The following is a 19,725-nucleotide window of genomic DNA, read 5'->3' as shown; positions in this document are numbered from 1 at the left end:
TGTGCTCAGGGAAAACACAAGGCAAACAGTGGTTCAGATGACACTCGTCGCTTGTGGTGGTGGTCGATCTAAGTGTTGACTGCTGCTCACGGTGTGCACACGTACACTCACGCATGGTGTGGATTCGCATGGGCTGAATCCCCCCCCCACCAATGTTGCTTGTACGTACATTTAAACACGTCGAAGTAGACGGAGAGCACACGTCTAAAGGTGGCAACAGTCATAATCAGCGAGTCCTACACGCCTCAAATGATTGAATAGTCCACATGTTGGTTAATATACAGCAAATAATTGGATTTTGCCAAATAATACCAACCAGACGATGGCTATCATTTTATCGCCTCACTATAATTCTCCTATAACATTTCCCCCAAATATCCCCAAATATTATCGGAAAAACAAAATTCAAACGAGCCCAATGCACTGAAACCCCCTCTTGCAGTCCTCAGACACCCTCCAACACCCCTCTACCCAACCATCCACCCCAATAACCCCTATATCCATCCAATCATAGCCCAATCATATCCAAATCATAGCTCAATATCAGACAAATCACACACTGTGGCCCCTACCACATGCCCACCTGCACCGGCGAACTTTCCTGCACCGGCGCATGAAAAAAGCGCTGTGAGTAATCGGAGCGATGCCATTGGAAAACGATCTTGAAAAATTGCATTCTCTTTCCCAACTTCTGATTACTCTTCTGATGTCGTGAGATACACAGCATTTGCCTCTTAAACGTTCTCTAATCGCTACAGATACCACGATGCTTAGAGCCGGAAGAGTTATTAACAGACAGGTACGTCTCCATCTCTGGCTGTGTTCGATGAGCCATAACTAACACTGTGCCCTAGAGTATACGGTCGCTCGCTACGTCTGCGTCTCTCACTACGAACATCCCTAGTGAGTTCCAGACAAGGGTCCCACCCTACCCGAAGCTCGTGGAGAAGCTCACACAAGTCAAAAGAGTGCTGAACGATGCGCCATTGACGTTGGCTGAGAAGATCCTCTATTCGCACCTGGTCAACCCAGAAGAGTCGTTATCTGCTGGCGACGTTTCCAAGATCAGAGGGCTTGAATACTTGAAGTTGAACCCAGACAGGGTGGCAATGCAAGATGCCTCTGCTCAGATGGCGCTGCTTCAGTTCATGACGTGTGGATTGCCATCCACTGCGGTGCCAGCCTCTATCCATTGTGATCACTTGATTGTTGGTAAGGATGGTGAGAAGGCTGATCTGAAGTCCTCCATCGCCACCAACAAGGAGGTGTTTGATTTCCTCCAGTCATGTGGTGAGAAGTACGGTATCCAGTTCTGGGGACCGGGATCTGGTATCATCCACCAGATCGTGTTGGAAAACTTCAGTGCGCCTGGTCTCATGATGCTCGGAACCGATTCCCACACTCCAAATGCTGGTGGTTTGGGCGCCATTGCCATTGGTGTCGGTGGTGCCGATGCTGTTGATGCCCTCACAGGTACTCCGTGGGAGCTGAAGGCCCCAAAGATCCTCGGTGTTCACTTGAAGGGTAAGATGAATGGTTGGACCTCTCCAAAGGATATCATCACCTACTTGGCTGGTTACCTCACTGTCAGAGGTGGTACTGGATTCATAGTTGAGTACTTTGGTGAAGGTGTGGAGTCCTTGTCATGTACAGGTATGGCTACTATCTGTAACATGGGTGCGGAGATTGGTGCTACAACTTCTACTTTCCCTTACCAAGAGGCCCATAAACGTTACCTCATATCTACGCATAGAGCTCCATTGGCACAAGCTGCTGATGAGGTCAACGCCAAGTTTGGCTTCCTCAAGGCTGATCCAGGTGCTCAGTACGATAAGGTTGTGGAGATTGACCTCAACACTCTTGAACCTCATATCAATGGTCCATTTACCCCGGATCTCTCTACGCCATTGGGTCAATTCGGCTCCAAGACTGATGAAAACGAATGGCCAAAGACCGTTTCTGCCGGTTTGATCGGTTCCTGTACCAACTCCTCGTACCAGGACATGTCAAGAGCCGTTTCATTGGTTAAACAGGCCAGTGAAGCCGGTCTTAAGCCAAAAATCCCATTCTTTGTTACGCCAGGCTCTGAACAGATCAGAGCAACCATCGAGAGAGATGGATTGATCGAGACGTTCGAAGACAACGGTGCCATTGTGTTGGCCAATGCCTGTGGTCCATGTATTGGCCAATGGGACCGTGTTGACATTGACAAGAAGTCCACGGAGACGAATGCCATCTTTACATCCTTCAACAGAAACTTCAGAGCAAGAAACGATGGTAACAGAAACACCATGAACTTCCTTACATCACCAGAAGTCGTCACTGCGATGATCTACTCTGGTGACATGCACTTCAACCCGATAACGGATTCGATTAAGACAGAAGACGGTTCAGATTTCAAATTCCAACCTCCAAAGGGTGACGAATTGCCAGAGAGAGGATTCATCGCTGGTAGACCAGAGTTCTACCCAGAGGTTGATCCACAACCACATCCAGAAGTTGCCATCAACATTCCAGAAGATTCTGATCGTTTGCAATTGCTTGAACCATGGACTCCATGGAACGGCGAAGAGCTTAAGAACAAGATCTTGTTGAAGGTTGAAGGTAAGTGTACCACTGATCACATCTCTGCAGCAGGTGTTTGGTTGAAGTACAAGGGTCACTTGGAGAACATTGCCAACAACACTTTGATCGGAGCTCAAAACAAGGAGACTGGTGAGGTCAACGTTGCCTATGACGATGATGGTACTGCTTACTCCATTCCAGAGCTTATGGGTAAATGGAAGGAAGAAGGTATCAAGTGGAACGTTGTTGCAGAACACAACTATGGTGAGGGTTCTGCAAGAGAACACGCTGCTCTTCAACCAAGATTCCTCGGTGGTGAGATGATTCTTGTTAAGTCCTTTGCTCGTATTCACGAGACAAACTTGAAGAAACAAGGTCTTTTGCCATTGACATTTGCAAACGAGGCCGACTATGACAAATTGAGCTCTGGCGATATCTTGGAGACCCTGAACTTGAAAGATATGATTGCTAAGAATGGTGACAACGGTGGAATCATCAAGCTCAGGGTTCACAAGAAGAACGGTGAAACTTTCGACATCGATGCTAAGCACACCATGTCCAAGGACCAAGTGGATTTCTTCAAGGCTGGTTCTGCAATTAACCACATTGGTAACGTTCGTCGTGCTGAAGCTGGCTCTCAGGCTTGAGAACACAGTCACAGTTATATAGTTTTAGTCATTTCACTGCATCATTTCTTTGGTTAAGAGTATTTATTAAAAAGACGGTATTTTTCTTTGGGATGTTTGATTTCTATTTACCCCTTCACCATCTTTCTGTCATGGGTTAATCCAAGGGCTTAGGCTTAACCACCGATATGATAAGATCCTTTTCTTTGTACATGATGAATATGACAAGAACCTGTGCAAAGAATGCACTTGCCAGTAGTTCAAACCAGTTTCTCGTCACACCTAAAAGAGAACAGTCCAATGCCCAAATCACCAAGGATGATGTAACAATAGACTTGGTCTTTGAATCAAAAAGCCACAGGCTGAAACTGACCGCGTGTGAATTGTAGAAATGCTTTATGAAACGGTAACAGTACACAATTCTTAAAGTCATGTTTAACATGTTACTCAGTATCAAGCCTTGAAGTGAGAGGTTCAATTTGGTGATGCAAACGTATGAAGTTGTCATGAATATTGCTGAGAATCCCACCATATAGTACGTATAATCTACAACATCATGGCCTGTTGCTGTAGATTGGTGGACTGCCTCTAAGATACCATTCAAGGCTAAGAGTGGCAGGTAAAGAGTGTAGAGAGGGATAGTGTCAGATACAGAGTTCGACCAGTTACTTCCGATCAACTTTTGAACCAAGAATCCAGAGTTCAGTGGACCAAAGATCACAATGATGATTGACAAGTAGAGGTAAAAACATATGATTCTTTGAAGTATTCCCACGGTGGTTTCCAGGTGTGCCTTAGTATCAGTGTTTTGAACCAGTCTCGTTAAAAAGTTTCTTACGCTTTCTTCAATTGGAGCAAATACCAAGCGTGCCAGTAGGGAGCCATAGTTTGAAATGAGCGAATAGATACCTTGTTCTTCAATGGTGCACAGCGAATTGATAACCAACTTGTCACCTTCAGTGAGCAAATGCTTGAAGCACAAGTTGAAGAACATTGTGTAGAAGTGGGCCATTGCATCGTGGTCGAAATAGTACGAGTTTGAATGGCCAACGAGGATCTTTGTAGGTCTCGTGTGGATGTTCTTGTTCCTCTTTTTGAAATTTTGGTAATCCCAAATGTATGAAATGAATAGTACCATAGAATGGACCAATTTTGCAGCACAGAACGCTACGATGGGCAGACCATCAATCTCAGAGTCCTTGAACGAGAAGACGATACCAAAATTCACAAAGCAACTCAAGGTTACAGCTGCAGTTTCGAATCTTGTTCTCTTGTCGTAGTTCAAGTTGAATTGGTTCAAGATGTAAAAAGGTTCACTCATGAGCTCAACAACAATGGCCAGCCAAACCAATGCGATGGACAGTTTGAACAATTGCATATGCTTGAACAGCTCTGAGAACCTCCCATATTGCCAGTACACAACCACAGAGGCCAAGGGGGTTCCAATCATCAGTGGAATATAGCCCAGGTTAACGATGCTCTGCAGCGTTGCGCTGTGCTTATCAGACTTCTCATCGCTGTCAGTTTCCGCATCTTTCACCCTCTGAGCAGACAGCCTAATGCCCTCCCGCGAGAAGAACAACACAGTGTTGATCAAGAACTCCAAGAACATATTCACACCGAACGTTGCCGGTGAGATATAGGTGATCAGAATCTGATTCAAGATGAACGTCGATAACTTCGTGAACATCTGTCCAAATAACAGCAGGGTCACTCCTTTAGCAGACTTCTCCATGAGTCTGTCCAACCTCGAGGACTCTGCTAGACTGTGGACTCTCGACATGGCTTCCGAGTCTTTTGCTTGCCAATTGGTTCACCAGTTTGTGTGGAACAGGAGGAAGAAATGAAAAGCTTTTCGAAAACGGGTATTAAATGTGAGGTTATGCGTGCAGCAGAGATAGTAAATATAATGTTGCTCCTACCAGCTTCTAATGGAGATGCTCAGTGTGGTTTCAATGGAAAAATTCGAGCCGTGGAACTCGTCCCTGTTAGCTCAGTCGGTAGAGCGTTCGGCTTTTACAGAACTAACTAGGGGAAGTTGACCGAAATGTCAGGGGTTCGAGCCCCCTATGGGGAGTTCCATTTTTTTTTCAACGCAGTCACTATGACTTTTATATTATCGTATCATTGTGATTACACTTCTTCTGGGGAAGATTATTAGCACACTTTTCGCTTTAAGAGGTTTGTATATAGTGTGGATTCCTTGTGGTATCACAATTGTAGTGAATTTTGTACTGATTTCCATATATTTTTGAAGTTTCCGTAGATTTAATCTATTCGCTTAATGCATCAGTCACTAAGGTGTTTAGCCTTATCGTGCAGTATGACGGTATCGACGATCTTATTATTAAATTATGGGGACAGTCTATTCACAGCGTTATGATATTGCTTATTCTTGAATCTGAGAGAGGAAGTGTTGTCAGACTCGGAGGTTGAGATCAGGGGAGATTTCATCCCACCATCTAATGTCGTGAAAAGGTTGGCTGAATACGTCATTATCATCGTAAGGCTCAGAATTTATGCCTATGAAGCATTTGTAAATATCAGGGTGGACTTTGTTATCTGTAATATTGAGTGCATTTTCAAGAAGGACTATTTGTCAAATAGTGTCAGTTACACTATCTGTGATGGCAGAGGCTTTGATTATTTTACTGGCACGCATGAATATAATCACAGTGATAATGTTATATTCAGAAACACAACGATCACGGAGGAGATCACAATTTTAGTTGGTGTCCTTGGAATCAGCGCCTGGTCTGTCGTTAGCCCAAAATGCCATCAAAATGTCACACCTTTCTTGTTTCATGTTAGGATTTACTTCCATCAGGGTTTAAGAAAGTCGACCTGGATGTGCCCATTCCCACTGTAAATGTAAGTTCCAGAGCTATCAAACAATCTCTCAGAGAGTGGACCTTAATCTCTTTCATCACGAATGGAAGAAGTAACTCCTGTTATTTGTAAATCTGTCTCATAGATTACCTAAGGTTGATCTTTCTGTTTACGATAATTTTGGTCTTTACTCATTTTATACTCGAAAACAGATGTTTTTACCAATGAAACCTGGGTTAACTGTGACCACCCGTACCATGTAATGTGTCTCAGTCTTAGTACCTGACGGGAAACTTCTTTTGGAATTCTGATAATGCTCGCTTACCTTTGTAAAGCCAATTCCTTATGGAGAAATAATTGTTTCAACAACGTACATGGTCATACAGTTGGACACACTGATGGACAACTCAACATCAGCTTCAATTATAATTAAGATACTCACAAATAAAGACAAAATACACTTTGCTACATTTGAGCCACCTTTGTTCAGTCGACCATAACTTTCTCAGAAACGTTTGCACACTCCACACAATATGAGAACCATTTGTATTTTGCAACTACGTAGTGTTTTATCTCGCAGTCGACGTCTTATGCAAGGCCCTGCGATATATACAGGACAACGCTTTGAAAGAGATCATTAAGTAACATCTATATGAAATCAGCACAGCTCTTTGCTAAGAAGTTTGGTCAACAACCCATAGTTAAAAATGGGTTCAAGTAGCTGCTGAGGGCAATGGACATTTTACCATGTAGCCATTGGTGTACTATAAGATTATTGTAACATCTCAATGATCTTATAATCTGAAGTGTATCGGTGACTTCAGAAGAGGATAATACAGGTCTCACAGTTCTGGGCAATTACAACCTTCTCTTTGAATAACGTATATGTCGTTGCCGGCAAGGAAAGTCCACAAGCAAGAATTGCACTTGTTAATAACGGTAGCGATACTGTTGGCATTGAGGCCCTTCAATCTGCTAAACCACCTAGGGATATGTTCAGAAACGTGGGTTTGGGCAGAACAGCATCAAGGAGTGGTAAATTGACAACAGGACAGCCACTGGAGATAACTAAATCACTCCCCAATCTCCTCTTTTCCTGGTTATGGAATACCACAGCTGTCACTACACCAGAGACCACATCCAGCTCCATTTCTAAGAACCTATGTAATAAAGCCTCCTCAGCTTTTCCGTCTTTGGACCAATCTCCTTCATCTGGGGGACTTGCTTCTTAGATCAACACGCTCAGAAGCCTATTCAACAGAGAAGATTATTAGAACGTTTATCCATAATGCAAGCAAGGTATTCCATGAAGAAAGCGATGAAGTGAAGGCACAAGCCAGTGATTGTTAAAATGCATACCACAAACCACAGCCTGGACAGCAATTAAAGACTAGGGAATGAATAACATAGCAAAAAAGGTCTTCCATCGTACAAGCTTCTCTATCTTGTGTACAATATAAACCCATACTGTGTATAATATAATACAGCATAATTATAATATAACAACACCACAGCGTCAAACATCCGAACACCACTGACGCGTAAGACCGCCCGCCCAAAGTTTTGTTTTCTTTCTTGTCCACCGCGGCCAGACCAACTTTTTCTTTGTTTGTCTTTTTTTCCTGCTTCAGTTTTAGCGGGTTTAACCACTTTCTCCCACCCTTCTGTCTCTTCATCTATCAGACATTTGTGTGTCTAAGCGGCGTGTTGAAGCTGTTACCATTGATCTGCTGATCTTAAGACGTCCATAGTCGGTGCTCGATTCTTTTACTGTTGTGTGTGTGCTTTTTTGCGCAGTTCTGTTATTGAAGTGACGGTGTTGAACGATGGAGTTCCAGGTGAAGAAGGCATTCTTCAAGGCTGATACGGTGGATCCGTTCACTGGTTTACCGATCTATGTGTTTGACTCGAACTATTTGCCGAATTTTGAAGGCTTGGAGTGTGACAAGCGCACTCTGGAAGAGTTGATGATGAAAGCGTTTAAGAGGATCATCCAGCGGGTACCAAATGCTCCTTACTCGCTGGTGTGCTTCACCTCCTGGTTCAAATCCTTCAATGGCTCAAACAACGGCGCTTCATGGGTCACGCTGCTGAAGTGCTACCAACTGTTTCCCCAGGCTTTCAAGGAGAACATGAAAAAGGCGTACGTTGTCCATGAGTCGTGGATCGTCAGGTCATTTACGCAAATCTTGACTAATGTTGTGCAGTTGAAGAAGTTCAAGAGAGATGATGGGAAGATCCAATACTGCAGAGATTTGACCGAGCTCTCCAAGTTTGTTGATATTACCAAGCTGAGAATCAGCTTGGCCGTGTACTTGTACGATTTGGAATTTGCAGACAAGTTAATCATCCCTTACACTGTGAAGCACAACTCTGCGGATTACCTCCAATACAGAGGACTGATCGAGGAGCGTATATTGACGAGGTTGTTACTAGAAGGAGACCAATATCCGCTGGTGTTTACAAGACCCGGGAGCCAAAGGAAGTTGAACATCCTCGCCGATGCCATTGAAAGAGGCCACTATCTGGATTTGTCGCAATGGGACATATATGTGATGGGGACGCTTTGTCTAACGACGCTTCGAAAGAGAGATGAACCTCTGATTGACATCGATCTCATTGAGTTGCCTATACGGGATGACTTGAACTACACTTTAATGACTTTCCACAGAATGCAGCTATCAGACGAGTCGTATCTACTGTTCGCTAGGCTCCATGAGATTTGGATCAACATGTGCTCAAAGTCTGAGACAACGAGACACGATCTGAAGTCCATCTCCAAAGCTGTGACGCCAGGGCTCTGCAAGGAGAGAACATCACTGAAGAATAACGACCGGTTAATCATTGGACAACGGTTTATCAAGAACCTGTTGGAGTACTGGACTGAGATCGACAAGGCTCATTCAAAGTCGAAGCCTTCAGAGGTGGTGATCAAAGTTGAAAAGCGTAAGGAGAGACCGGACCCGCCACCGTCCCGTAAAGTCTCATTCAAGACCAACGGCGTTGAGTTCAGAACGATACCTTCCCGTCCACTACCTGAAGTACCGGATACTACAAGCAGGACTGTTTCAGATTCCTCGACGCTACCCGTCTCCTCCTTACCTGTGGAGAACAACAACTCCACCGAACTGTTAACCATTGATGACGTTGACATCGGCAGTAACAGATCCACACAGACCAACCAAGTGCTCACAGACGCCACAACGTCACTCAACAAGATGCCGATGCCAACGGTCAAGAGGCCAAAGCCCATCACCAAGTTCGCAGAAGGCTACAGCTCCATAGAAGGCAAGAAGAAGGTCAGCAAGCTGGCACAGCTATACGAGGAGAGATTAGTAGGGCTACAGATCCTGGATGAGATCGAGAAGAAGGGCTAACCACAAGGCATACAAAGCATACAAAGCACATGCACATAGTTAAGATACCACAATTTATCCAACCAATACAAATTCATACTGACGCGTAAAAAAGACCCCTTCATGACGCGTCGACGCGCGCGTTAAAACGATAGCAAAATAAACTTTTTGTCTGCGGCAGCATGCCCCCGTTTTTCGGGACAAAATTGCGCTTTTGAAACGAAAACAGACACGGGACGGACATTTTTTGGCTGATGGGGAGAAAAGCCTTTATTTCCTCTCTATAATTTTTCCAGTTATCAAGTGAAATTCGTTCCACTTTATGGTATATAAAGCTTCACTGCTTTAAAGGTTACCAATTGGCAATTGACTAAGGGTTGTGTTTTGATTTCGGCCTGGTCTTTGAGCACTGGGACAGAATGGAAGAGGAAGGTAGTTCTTCTGCAGGGAAGCTGGACATTGGGATGGACATTGGCACTGTGATGGACATTGACGCTGATGCTGTGGATACAGCCAGTGCCGTCAACAGTAGCAGGACTCCAGCTACTGTAAGGGTTGCTAAATTTGGACTGTCGCCAACGAAGCCTTTGAATTTGCACTCCAAGAGTGAGAAGTCCATTGTTCGGGAGTCGAGCTCCTTTATGTCCCATAGAACCGGGGAGTCCATCGCAGAGTCTTTTGAGACTGCGATGGATGGAAGTGATTTGAGCGATGCTGTTCATCAAATGTCGATGTATGATGATGATCCGACCCCAAGGGTGCTGCAGCACGACAGGTTTATACCATCGAAGCCTGTTGTTGACGAGGATGAAACTCCAGTGATTGGGGTTTCAGAGTCGTTTGTCCGTGAACATGACAGTGGTGTTCACGATGATAGTGGTGTTCACGATGATAGTGGTGTTCACGATGATAGTGGTGTTCACGATGACAGTGATGTTCATGATGATAGTGATGTTCATGATGATAGTGATGTTCATGATGATAGCGGTGCTCACGATGATAGCGATGCTCATAATGACAATTTGGAAGACGATACAGCACTGCATTCAACACACTCGACAGATCACTCTCACCAAAATTCTGTCAAATCATACAAGTCAGGACACGCATCCAGTGTATACGATAAGTCGTACGAAAAGACCGACCCCGTGGGGGTAACACAAGAGCTATTGAACTCGACAGAGCTGTTATCGCTTTTCCTTTACGCATTGCACGATTTTGACGCATCCACTCTTGATCAATCAAGCGAATCAACAGTGTGCTTATCCTTCAACAAAGGCGACGTTGCCTACGTCCATTCTGTGGATTCGAGTGGCTGGAGCGAAGTGACACTGTTAAAGAACCTATGGAGAGGTTGGATACCTGTGAATTTTTTCACAGAGCTAGTCAAAGACGACGAGACAATGCCACTAAGTAAATCAAGGATACCGTTGAAGTTGCTTCTCATCTCAACGGCGAAGTTCCTTAACAACCCGATAGATAACCCGTTGAACGGGGATTCATACTTCTCCTTGGATCAGGTCAATGCCATACGAGATGGTGTACGTTACCTACTAGAATTGACAAACTGCTTATCAAGATCGACACTCATCGTTAGGAAAAGACCAATCATTAGAAGAATGAGGAAAACACTGCTTGCAGATTGGTATTCTCTGATGATTAAAGCAGACTCGTATAAACACACACATAATTTGAAGCACGTGGAGACGTTACAGCTAATGGCTTTACAGGTGGTCAAGAAATCTATAACCTTTCTGGACATCTGGTCAATAGAATCAGAATCTTTGAAGAAAGAGGAAGTTATCACAAGAAGGAAGACGGATATGCCATTACTGAGAACACCACCATTTGGTAAAGCAAGACTAAACGAAATCCATAATGTCTTGTTCGGTTACATTGGATTACTTCTGGGACGACTAGATATGGTTGAGCATAACCCTGCTGGATGCCAATTGCTGGAGAACATCACACATCAAATGATTTTACTGCTGAAAGAGTTGCTCTACATCAACAAGTCATGTGTTAATATCCTCGATTCTCAGAGTCGGAGGTTGGAGAAGTTTGACGATAATCTGGATGTCTTGCTTTCATTAGTCTCTGAATTGGTATCAAGCGTAAAGAACTTTGTCACCAAAATGATCAATGAATCCAACACTGAAAAACCTCTGAAGCAAGGCCCGTATCAGTATTCATCGGAGGGATTGGAGTTGATGGGGGTGATTTCCAGAATGACGAGATCAATTTCACTCTCAGTGGATACGTGTTATAAGTATCTGGCGATGATTGGCGATTTCAAACTGAGTGAAGACAAGGAATACACAGACTTCTCAAAGGTTCAAATAACAGCTGATCAGTTCATCAAAACGTGCTCCTTGGGTATGATCAAAACCATGGATAAGTCCAAATTGGACATGGTTAGGACTGCTGAGAGGAATGGTATCAAGAGGCAATCCAAGTTCTCCATGGTTAGAAGTGGTAATGACAATTTCACCGTTTCAGGCTCAAACCTGTTACAGGAATTCCTACCGGATTCTAAGTCATTCATGAGATCATCAGTGTTCCAGCCCTATTTAAACGAGACTGGTGAACGCTACGAGATTCCATTTGATCGTGATACTGAAATACTTTATGATTCAGAAGGCTCTCTCATCGGCGCATCATTTAGAGGACTAGTGTACTTGCTCACAGACGAGTTAAGGAAAACACAGCCTTTCTTCATCTCAACGTTCTTTCTCACTTTCAAGTCATATTCTACAAGTGACGCACTCATTGAGGAGTTGATATCGAGGTTTAACTTTGAAGACTCATCTGAAGACGAATCCACAGGTGATTATTACTCCTACGATTCACGACTGAAGAATAGAAGAAGATTGATAGCCAAAATATTCCAGCTGTGGATTCAAAGCTATTGGGACTACACCGGTGACTACAACCTGATTCCGACTCTGATAAACTTCTTCAATGAGGAGGTTTCACAGTATTTGCCCATAGAATCGAAGAAACTGATTGAACTATGCTCGAAGCTCATTATTGTGACACCATCACTGCTGGAGACCACCAAGACTGTACCAAAGACTAAGTTTGGTGGCGTGGACTCTGCAGTGATACAACTGGTGTCCAGAAGATTGTCTTCTACGAGATCAGCAATGTCAAATTCAAGCTCTGTCAATTCATTCGTATCTTTGAACAAGGAACTTGATGATGAGGAGCACATCTTTGAGGAGTATGAGCTGACTAAAGTCAAGAGCTCTTCGAGAAACTCCACCTTGCTGCCACTACCTGGGCTGAATTTCAACCATAACTCATTGCTGAACAAATCACAGATTAGTGAAATTGAGCACGATGTTATTAAACACCGAATCGCCCTCAGCTCAATCAACTGGCCAGTTGAGTCTGTGTCGAGATACATCCCGATGGAGACGCAACACTTACTCAAGGTGTGGTATGACTGTTGTCAAAGTAAGCTCCAATGCGAATTTCGTCCAGAGTCACACTTAGCTGAGCTCAATGGGTTTGAACTCGCCAAACAGTTGACCATAATCGAATCGAGAATATTCTTATCCGTGAAACCAGAAGAGCTTTTGAATCAAAACTTCTTGAAGAGACATCACTTGTCACCTAATATTCAACAGTCTCTCTTGTTCACAAACTTACTCAGTGCCTATGTGTTGGAGTCCATCCTCGAGGAGGGCTTAATTATGAAGAAACGTACAATTCGGATTAAACAATGGTTGAACATTGCCTTATCCTGTTACTACCTCAAAAACTTCAACTCCCTCGCTGCCATTGTCATTTCACTGCAAAGTCATATCCTGTCCCGTTTGGATGAAGTTTGGGCATCGCTTCCCGAGAAGTACCAGTCTTTGTTCAGTGATTTGAAGAAGATCATCCATCCTACGAACAACTATAAGGGATACCGTTATAAGCTGTCAAAGATTCTGAAAGACGGCGATACCAAATCTCCAATTCCTGTGGTTCCATATGTGAATCTATTCTTACAGGACTTGACCTTCATCAACGAGGGAAATCGTGATTATCGAAACTCTGAGTCCTTCTTGAAAGAGCGCATCATCAACTTTGACAAATTTAGAAGAGTTGCAAAGATCATTGCAAATATGGAGTATTTACAAGTTGGATATGATGATGCTCCAAAGAAAAGACGAAGTTCAGTGTTCAGCTTTGGATCAACAATCTCCCTTGACGACAACCTTACGGTGATCCCACCACTTCAAGAATACATACTTCTTGAGCTGTTAAGAGTTCAACAACTCAATCTCAGAGACGATGAGAGGGCATGGAAACTCAGTAAGAAGCTCAAACCATAGCTTCAAACACATTGTATGTCATATTTTGATAACCATCTAATAATTTACGGACTCTAAGATATAGTTCATGTAAATGTGTATTAAGAATAACCTGATTCGATGAAAAAACAAAACCCAAACAAACAAACAAACCTTGCAGTATTCAACATAAATGTTTTTTTTTTGTTCAGTCGTGATAACCACTGCTAACGAATGCATGTTTCACATATGTTTTCCACAACTCATCCAAGCTTTTCTTGTTTTGTAATTCGTCCAAGTTGTCACTATCATATTCGTTGCTTGCGGTTTCACTTGATTTGGTTTTTGGCTTTTTAATTGGTTTGCCGAGTTTACGGGCCAATGAAACATAATCGTCCACTAAGAGCGATTCAAGTTTATAAGGATGACCATCGGATGTGTACTCGACTTCGTAATCGAATGGCTTCGTCTCTTCGTTAACTGCCTTCAAATCTAGATAGTATTGAACGAATCGAAGAGGTGAAAACGTTTGTGGGGTATAACCTGGGCCTAAAGTAGCACCTTCTGGCATTGGCTTAGGTAATGAGATATCAGGCCCTTTGTCCTTCTTCTTCTTGTTTTTCCTCTTTTCTATTTCAACAAAATCATCTTCGAGGTCATCATAGTCGTCGTCGTCATTTTGATCATCCAACGAAATCATCGCATCAAGTTCAGCGAAGAACTGTGTCCATGGTTTAGCCTTTAAAGACAACGATTCTTCTATGCCTGTAATGTTGTACTCCCACACTCTAAATCCTGGATTAAAAGTTGGGATCACAGATGCAGCAACGTTTGTAATGGCATAGCGATCAGAATGTTGACCTGACTTCTTCAAGCCTTTTACATCCACATAAAAGGTTTCTCTAACAGAATCCATATATGCCTCTTTGTTAGATGGAACACCACCCATCGCATGTGCGTCCTTAGCGGCAATAGCGACGTTCAAATCATGTTCAGAAACGTTGAATCCCATGTTTAAATATTGGTGTTCGAGATCGATGTCAAATTCAGCATCATCGTCTTCCAATGCTTCGTCCAATATGTGAGCGAATTGTCCATCAATTTCGAATCCCTGCCGTATTAGAGAATCCTGGTATGACTTATATGCCTTTTTGGCATCCACCGGAATGAAATGGTCAATATTCATATGGCCATATACACCACCAACAATAATATCTCTGTATTCATGCAGCCACATGACGAATTTCCTATAACAGGTGATATCGTAGTTCTTTGGAATTGGTGGGACATGACCACTTAACCATACTTTCATATTACGTTCTCGAAGTTCATCAAGGGTCACACCTAACCATTGGAACAACTTAAACCCGGGATCCTTTCTATTATCACAGTTGTCCACCAACGGATTAGACTTGAACAGATAGAGGGTATTGATCGATAACACCGCAAGCTTATTCGGTACAACCTCTGTAAAGTAATAGGAGCCTCTTTGAAAGATGTGTAGTTGTTCTTCAGATATGAAGTTCTGCCAAATGTTCCAAAGCTCTCTCGTCTGTAAAGTTGGACCAGGAGCAAACAAGTTATGTGGATAAACGTCGTTATTGCCCAGACTTGGCACCACAGGAACGTCATAATGTCTCGGGTCCAGGGCATCGCCGTGAAAGATGTCGTGAAACAAGTTCGCCACACGGGTGTTCATATCAAAGATCTCCATTTCAGTACGAGGTATCTTTCTGTCGTTATCATGTCTAATGTTGTCACCGGTCCAAACGACAAAATCAATCTTGTCCCTCAAATGTGTTTTCACCCACTCCAACGTTTGGTTCATCAAGATCATTGGGGAGTCGCATCCAAGCATGGCGTCACCGTACTTGGACGCACCAGCCGACCCTTTACCAGGTTTCCCTCTATGACATGAGTTGTCTTCTATATTAGCGCCCACCTTATAGAACTCATCTGGGTGTATGTCAGTCAAGTGAAGAAACCTCCCGTGTAATACTTTAGACCTGTGGTTTCCTAGCAGCTTAACTGGTTTCTGCGGCGTCAGCCCTAACCGCTGATACTCTTCAACGTCGATGTCGATGTATTCTACCGCCGAGACCATCTCATCCTCAACAGAGGCTTGGGTCGCTCCTGTTGTCGCCCTTATTGTTGATGTTTTGCTCCATAGCGATGATGCCATCACTTCCGTCAAAATGTCACGATAGCCCCACAGCGCCAGCATGGGGAGACACAGCAGCCACGTTATGATTAGCCATTTCGACCTGCTCGTGTGCTTACTGGGCACTTGTACGGTGTTTACGCCCATAACAAAGCCGCCCTATTCGGTTCAACGCTGATGTTTACGTTGATGATGTTAGAAAGGGAGGAGAACTGTGCTTTTGAATTAGCCGCCAACGGTTTTTTGCTTTTGTGGTCTCGCTCAGGAAATTTAAGGAAGAGCTGGGTAATGCCACAATGGCTGTATGCGTGCCAGAAAGGGAATATTACCTAAGTGGGATATTTTATCCATGGGGTATATGCACTCCTCCAAGGTCATCACCAAGTATTTAAGACGGCTTATGCTTGTTTATCTTCACCATTCGGCGTCCTGGAAGAAGAGGCTGGGAGCAGATAGGAAATATATGATGCTGTTGAGGTGGCTTATACCCAAGAATCTCGACGAAACAAGAGATACACCGCCACAGGTTTATAATGCACAGGTGTACTGGTGCTGCTTGCTGGCGTCTTCGATGGCTGTGGTTATCGGGTACGATAGCGGGTTCACATCAGGAATGGTTAGCCTGTACAGTTTCCAGTCTGAGTTTGGTATCGACGTGATGGAGCCGCTGGAACGGTCTCAAACGCTGGAAAGAATCATTTCGCTGTTCCAGGCTGGCGCGCTCTGCGGCACGCTGTTGATCTATCCACTGGGACAGCTGTACGGGCGTAAGTTGAGCTTTGTTGTTATCACAGCTGTTTTGCTTCTTGGTTCAGTATTGCAACTGTTTGCCAACAGCGAGAATGGGCTATGGCCCATGTACCTCGGCAGGTTTTTAAGCGGCATTGGTATAGGCTCCTTTTCGAACTTGGGCCCAATCTATATAGTTGAGTTGAGCGTCCCAAGTATAAGGGGACAGCTGGTTGGGTTTTACGAGATTGCATGGCAAATTGGAGGAGTGATGGGGTTCTGGATCAACTACATAACGTCTGTGACGATCGATGACTCTCAGAGGATCCAATGGTTAATACCTTGCTCGCTGCAGTTGTTACCACCGGTGTTATTTGCGTCCCAGCTGTACACCTTAATCGAGTCCCCCAGATGGCTGTACAGCGTCGGGCTTACTGACGAGGCACTGATAAACCTGTGTAGGTTGAGAGACCTCTTACCAGATGATCCATATATCGAGTATGAGGCCTCCACCATTGACAGGGAACACCATGAAAAGATAAGACAGGTCGGGTCGAGCCTGTGGGACCCATTCAGATGTATCTTTAAAACCCATCAGCTGAGGATACGGCTGCTGATGTCAATGTCACTGTTCGTGATGCAAAACACGCTCGCAGTCAACGCGGTCAACTACTACTCCCCAAGGATATTCCAGACGATGGGGGTGAGCTCTCTGAGTGCCTCACTGCTCTCAACAGGAGTATTTGGTGTGATAAAGGGCATCTGCTGTTTACTCTGGTCCATGACGATTGTCGACCGTTATGGCCGGAGACCGTGTCTAATTGTGGGACTCGTCGTGTGTGCGCTGTGCTTCACCTATATCGGGTTCTACATCAAGCTTGCTAACCCAGCTCTGGGCAAGGAGCCCCACGACGGTGCAGACTCCCGGCTGGGAACAGGCGGGCTCTTTGCACTGCTCGTGTTCTACGTATGGACAGTGTCGTATGGTCTCTCGTGGAGTGGGACACCGTGGGTTTGGAACTCGGAGGTCTTCCCCACCAACGTGCGCACCGCCTCCAGCGCACTCAACTCGTGTTCCAACTGGGCGTGTGCGTACGTGATGGCGAGATTCTCCGAGGAGATGATCGACTCCTTAGGGTACGCAACCTTCTGGGTGTTTGCCCTCGGGATGGCGATATCGTTACCCGTCTTTTACCTCTTCTACCCAGAGACAAAGGGCGTTCCTGTCGAGTTCATGGATCAGCTGTTCAACTACAACGCTCCACAGGCTCACTCCATTGTCCATGGATACCTCGAGACTCACAAGCACGATGGACTAGACGACATCCCGGAGCACCTGAGCGTGCTCTCATGAGCCGGAATGACCCAGCGCGTCAGAGCACCCAGACCCTTATCTTGAAAACCCCAACACCCGCGCCCTTATCTCTGTTTTCCCCTGTTTATCTGTTTTTATAACAATTACGTCATATGCAGCAGAGGAGGCCCAAAGTGCGTAGGCCCAAAGTGCGTAGGCCCAGAGCGCACAGGCCCAGAGCGCACAGGCCCTGTAATGCCCGACGATAAGCGAGCAATGCCGCAAAACACCCACACACCCATACTTAAGCACCATGTTTGCTGCTGCTTTTTCCCACAACCGATACGCCAGATAAGCGTTCTGCTTGGGAGAGAGGGGGCCGTTTCCAAAGGGGGGCAGGGTGCTTTGGCGGTGTGGCACCAGAGGCTCCCTCTCGCTGCCTGATCGATGATAAACAACAGGCCATTTGGCACAGGGGAGGGAAACCCATCACGGCCACGACGAGTTTATGGAGGCCGCCTCCCTTGGCCCTTTCCACAGGCTTGTAGATGCCACTATAAATACACGGGGAGATCCCGTGATCGTCTCCTTCCGTGTTCCTCTTCCTCCACTGCGAATAAGATACACACACAGTACCCGTTACACAAGCAAGCACACAATCACACCAGTTATATGACAATCACATCCTCTCTGAGCATCGTTGTTATTGGATTTGGACTCATTGGCCCTAGACACGCCCAAGCAGTTGACGAATGCCCTCAAACGCACTTAGCCGCTCTAGTTGACCCGTTCAAAACCCACGAGAAGCGTCATACCGCACGCACGATGTTCCCTTCGGTTCCACACTTCAGGACCTTGGAAGGCCTGCTGGCAAGCGGCATCCACATCGACGGGGCCATCGTGTGTACACCTAACCACACGCACTTGCACGTGGCCCAGGTGTTGGCGAAGCACAACATTGCCATGCTGATTGAGAAGCCGATCTCGCCAGACGTTGAAGACGCGGTGAAGATCAAGCGGCTCTCAGAGGACACGGGGATCCCTATGATTATAGGACACCACAGACGGTTCAACCCGTATGTGTTGGCCACCAGGGACCATCTACACAGGTGCGGTAAGATCATCGCGGTTGATGCGGTGTGGTGTCTACAGAAGTGCGAGTCGTACTTCAAGCAAACGCCATGGCGCTGCTCCAAGAAGATGGGCGGCGGTGTCATCAACCTGAACTTGGTTCACGATTTGGACCTTTTGCAGTATCTGCTGGGTCCGATCAAGTGTGTTTACGCCACGGAGTGTGAGAAGACCCGTGATGATAACACCGGTGAAGATGCCGTTGTTGAAGGCGCAGTGCTGACGTTGACCTTCCAGAGCGGCACACGGGGCTCGTTTATCGTTTGCGACAACGTTATATCCCCTGCTAACTTTGAGATGGGTACCGGTGAGAATCCGTTGATCGAGAAGAACTCGCAGGGAATCGATGGCGTGTTCTATAGGTTCTTTGGTACCAGGGGAACCTTATCAGTTCCAGACTTAACCTTGTTCCATCAGGATGGTTCAAAGGAAACCGGCTGGTGGAGTCCTATGCACAAGGAGTCCATCGATGCCGACGTTGAAGGTGTTCCATTTGCACTACAGGTGGAGCACTTTGCTAAAGTTATGAAGGGTGAAGAAGAACCAAGGTGTACCCCTGATGACGGGATCAGGGCGATGCTGGCCATCGACGCCGTTGTCAAGTCCTTGGAGACTGACATGCCAGTCAAAGTTGCTGCCATTTGACTTTAATTCTCGTGTTTTTGTTTAGTTGGTTAATCATATGATCAATGTATACCATAGTTGTACCTTGTTATAGCTGCGAACTTGGCTGTGCCTGTGCCTGTGATAG

At 45.2% G+C, this 19,725-nt stretch overlaps 7 protein-coding genes and 1 non-coding gene across 8 annotated transcripts; 6 read left to right on the top strand and 2 right to left on the bottom strand.

Annotated features, from left to right (window-relative positions):
• Window positions 1-708: 708 nt before the first annotated feature.
• On the top strand, window positions 709-3,502 carry ACO2 (aconitate hydratase ACO2). Its single transcript, XM_020213237.1, has 2 exons — window positions 709-799; window positions 855-3,502. The coding sequence occupies exons 1-2, from the start codon at window positions 767-769 to the stop codon at window positions 3,210-3,212; spliced, it is 2,391 nt and encodes a 796-aa protein (XP_020072914.1). The 5' UTR covers window positions 709-766; the 3' UTR covers window positions 3,213-3,502.
• Window positions 3,349-4,974, bottom strand: RFT1 (glycolipid translocation protein; the record flags this gene model as incomplete). Its single annotated transcript, XM_020217456.1, has 1 exon — window positions 3,349-4,974. The coding sequence occupies one exon, from the start codon at window positions 4,972-4,974 to the stop codon at window positions 3,349-3,351; it is 1,626 nt and encodes a 541-aa protein (XP_020072913.1).
• A 199-nt stretch (window positions 4,975-5,173) lies between these two features.
• Window positions 5,174-5,268, top strand: CYBJADRAFT_t27. Its single transcript has one exon. It is a non-coding gene; the product is annotated as a tRNA-Lys (tRNA).
• Window positions 5,269-7,497: 2,229 nt separating this feature from the next.
• Window positions 7,498-9,596, top strand: ECM25 (Ecm25p). Its single transcript, XM_020217697.1, has one exon. It carries the CDS (start codon window positions 7,847-7,849, stop codon window positions 9,395-9,397), a length of 1,551 nt encoding a protein of 516 aa, XP_020072912.1. The 5' UTR covers window positions 7,498-7,846; the 3' UTR covers window positions 9,398-9,596.
• A 1,133-nt stretch (window positions 9,597-10,729) lies between these two features.
• CYBJADRAFT_165257 (Ras family guanine nucleotide exchange factor BUD5) lies at window positions 10,730-13,753 on the top strand. The gene has a single exon (XM_020213957.1). It carries the CDS (start codon window positions 10,780-10,782, stop codon window positions 13,699-13,701), a length of 2,922 nt encoding a protein of 973 aa, XP_020072911.1. The 5' UTR covers window positions 10,730-10,779; the 3' UTR covers window positions 13,702-13,753.
• A 114-nt stretch (window positions 13,754-13,867) lies between these two features.
• PPN1 (endopolyphosphatase) lies at window positions 13,868-15,763 on the bottom strand (the record flags this gene model as incomplete). The annotated part of the gene is made up of 1 exon (XM_020212386.1): window positions 13,868-15,763. The coding sequence occupies one exon, from the start codon at window positions 15,761-15,763 to the stop codon at window positions 13,868-13,870; it is 1,896 nt and encodes a 631-aa protein (XP_020072910.1).
• A 486-nt stretch (window positions 15,764-16,249) lies between these two features.
• CYBJADRAFT_165256 (sugar porter family MFS transporter) lies at window positions 16,250-18,033 on the top strand. Its single transcript, XM_020213956.1, has one exon. It carries the CDS (start codon window positions 16,284-16,286, stop codon window positions 17,901-17,903), a length of 1,620 nt encoding a protein of 539 aa, XP_020072909.1. The 5' UTR covers window positions 16,250-16,283; the 3' UTR covers window positions 17,904-18,033.
• A 57-nt stretch (window positions 18,034-18,090) lies between these two features.
• Window positions 18,091-19,669, top strand: CYBJADRAFT_165255 (Gfo/Idh/MocA family protein). Its single transcript, XM_020213955.1, has one exon. The coding sequence runs from the start codon at window positions 18,516-18,518 to the stop codon at window positions 19,617-19,619; it is 1,104 nt and encodes a 367-aa protein (XP_020072908.1). The 5' UTR covers window positions 18,091-18,515; the 3' UTR covers window positions 19,620-19,669.
• Window positions 19,670-19,725: the final 56 nt, after the last annotated feature.

Source organism: Cyberlindnera jadinii (genome assembly GCF_001661405.1).
Source record: "Cyberlindnera jadinii NRRL Y-1542 unplaced genomic scaffold CYBJAscaffold_1, whole genome shotgun sequence".
Classification (NCBI taxonomy): Eukaryota; Fungi; Ascomycota; class Saccharomycetes; order Phaffomycetales; family Wickerhamomycetaceae; genus Williopsis; species Williopsis jadinii.
This window is presented reverse-complemented; position numbering and strand designations above follow the sequence as displayed.

Coding starts and splice junctions, on each gene's coding strand:
- CYBJADRAFT_165255 (XM_020213955.1), top strand. CDS start 18,516: ATGACAATCACATCCTCTCTGAGCATCGTTGTTATTGGATTTGGACTC.
- ACO2 (XM_020213237.1), top strand. CDS start 767: ATGCTTAGAGCCGGAAGAGTTATTAACAGACAG. Junction 800..854: donor GAAGAGTTATTAACAGACAG/GTACGTCTCCAT, acceptor ACTGTGCCCTAG/AGTATACGGTCGCTCGCTAC.
- CYBJADRAFT_165257 (XM_020213957.1), top strand. CDS start 10,780: ATGCCACTAAGTAAATCAAGGATACCGTTGAAGTTGCTTCTCATCTCA.
- CYBJADRAFT_165256 (XM_020213956.1), top strand. CDS start 16,284: ATGATGCTGTTGAGGTGGCTTATACCCAAGAATCTCGACGAAACAAGA.
- ECM25 (XM_020217697.1), top strand. CDS start 7,847: ATGGAGTTCCAGGTGAAGAAGGCATTCTTCAAGGCTGATACGGTGGAT.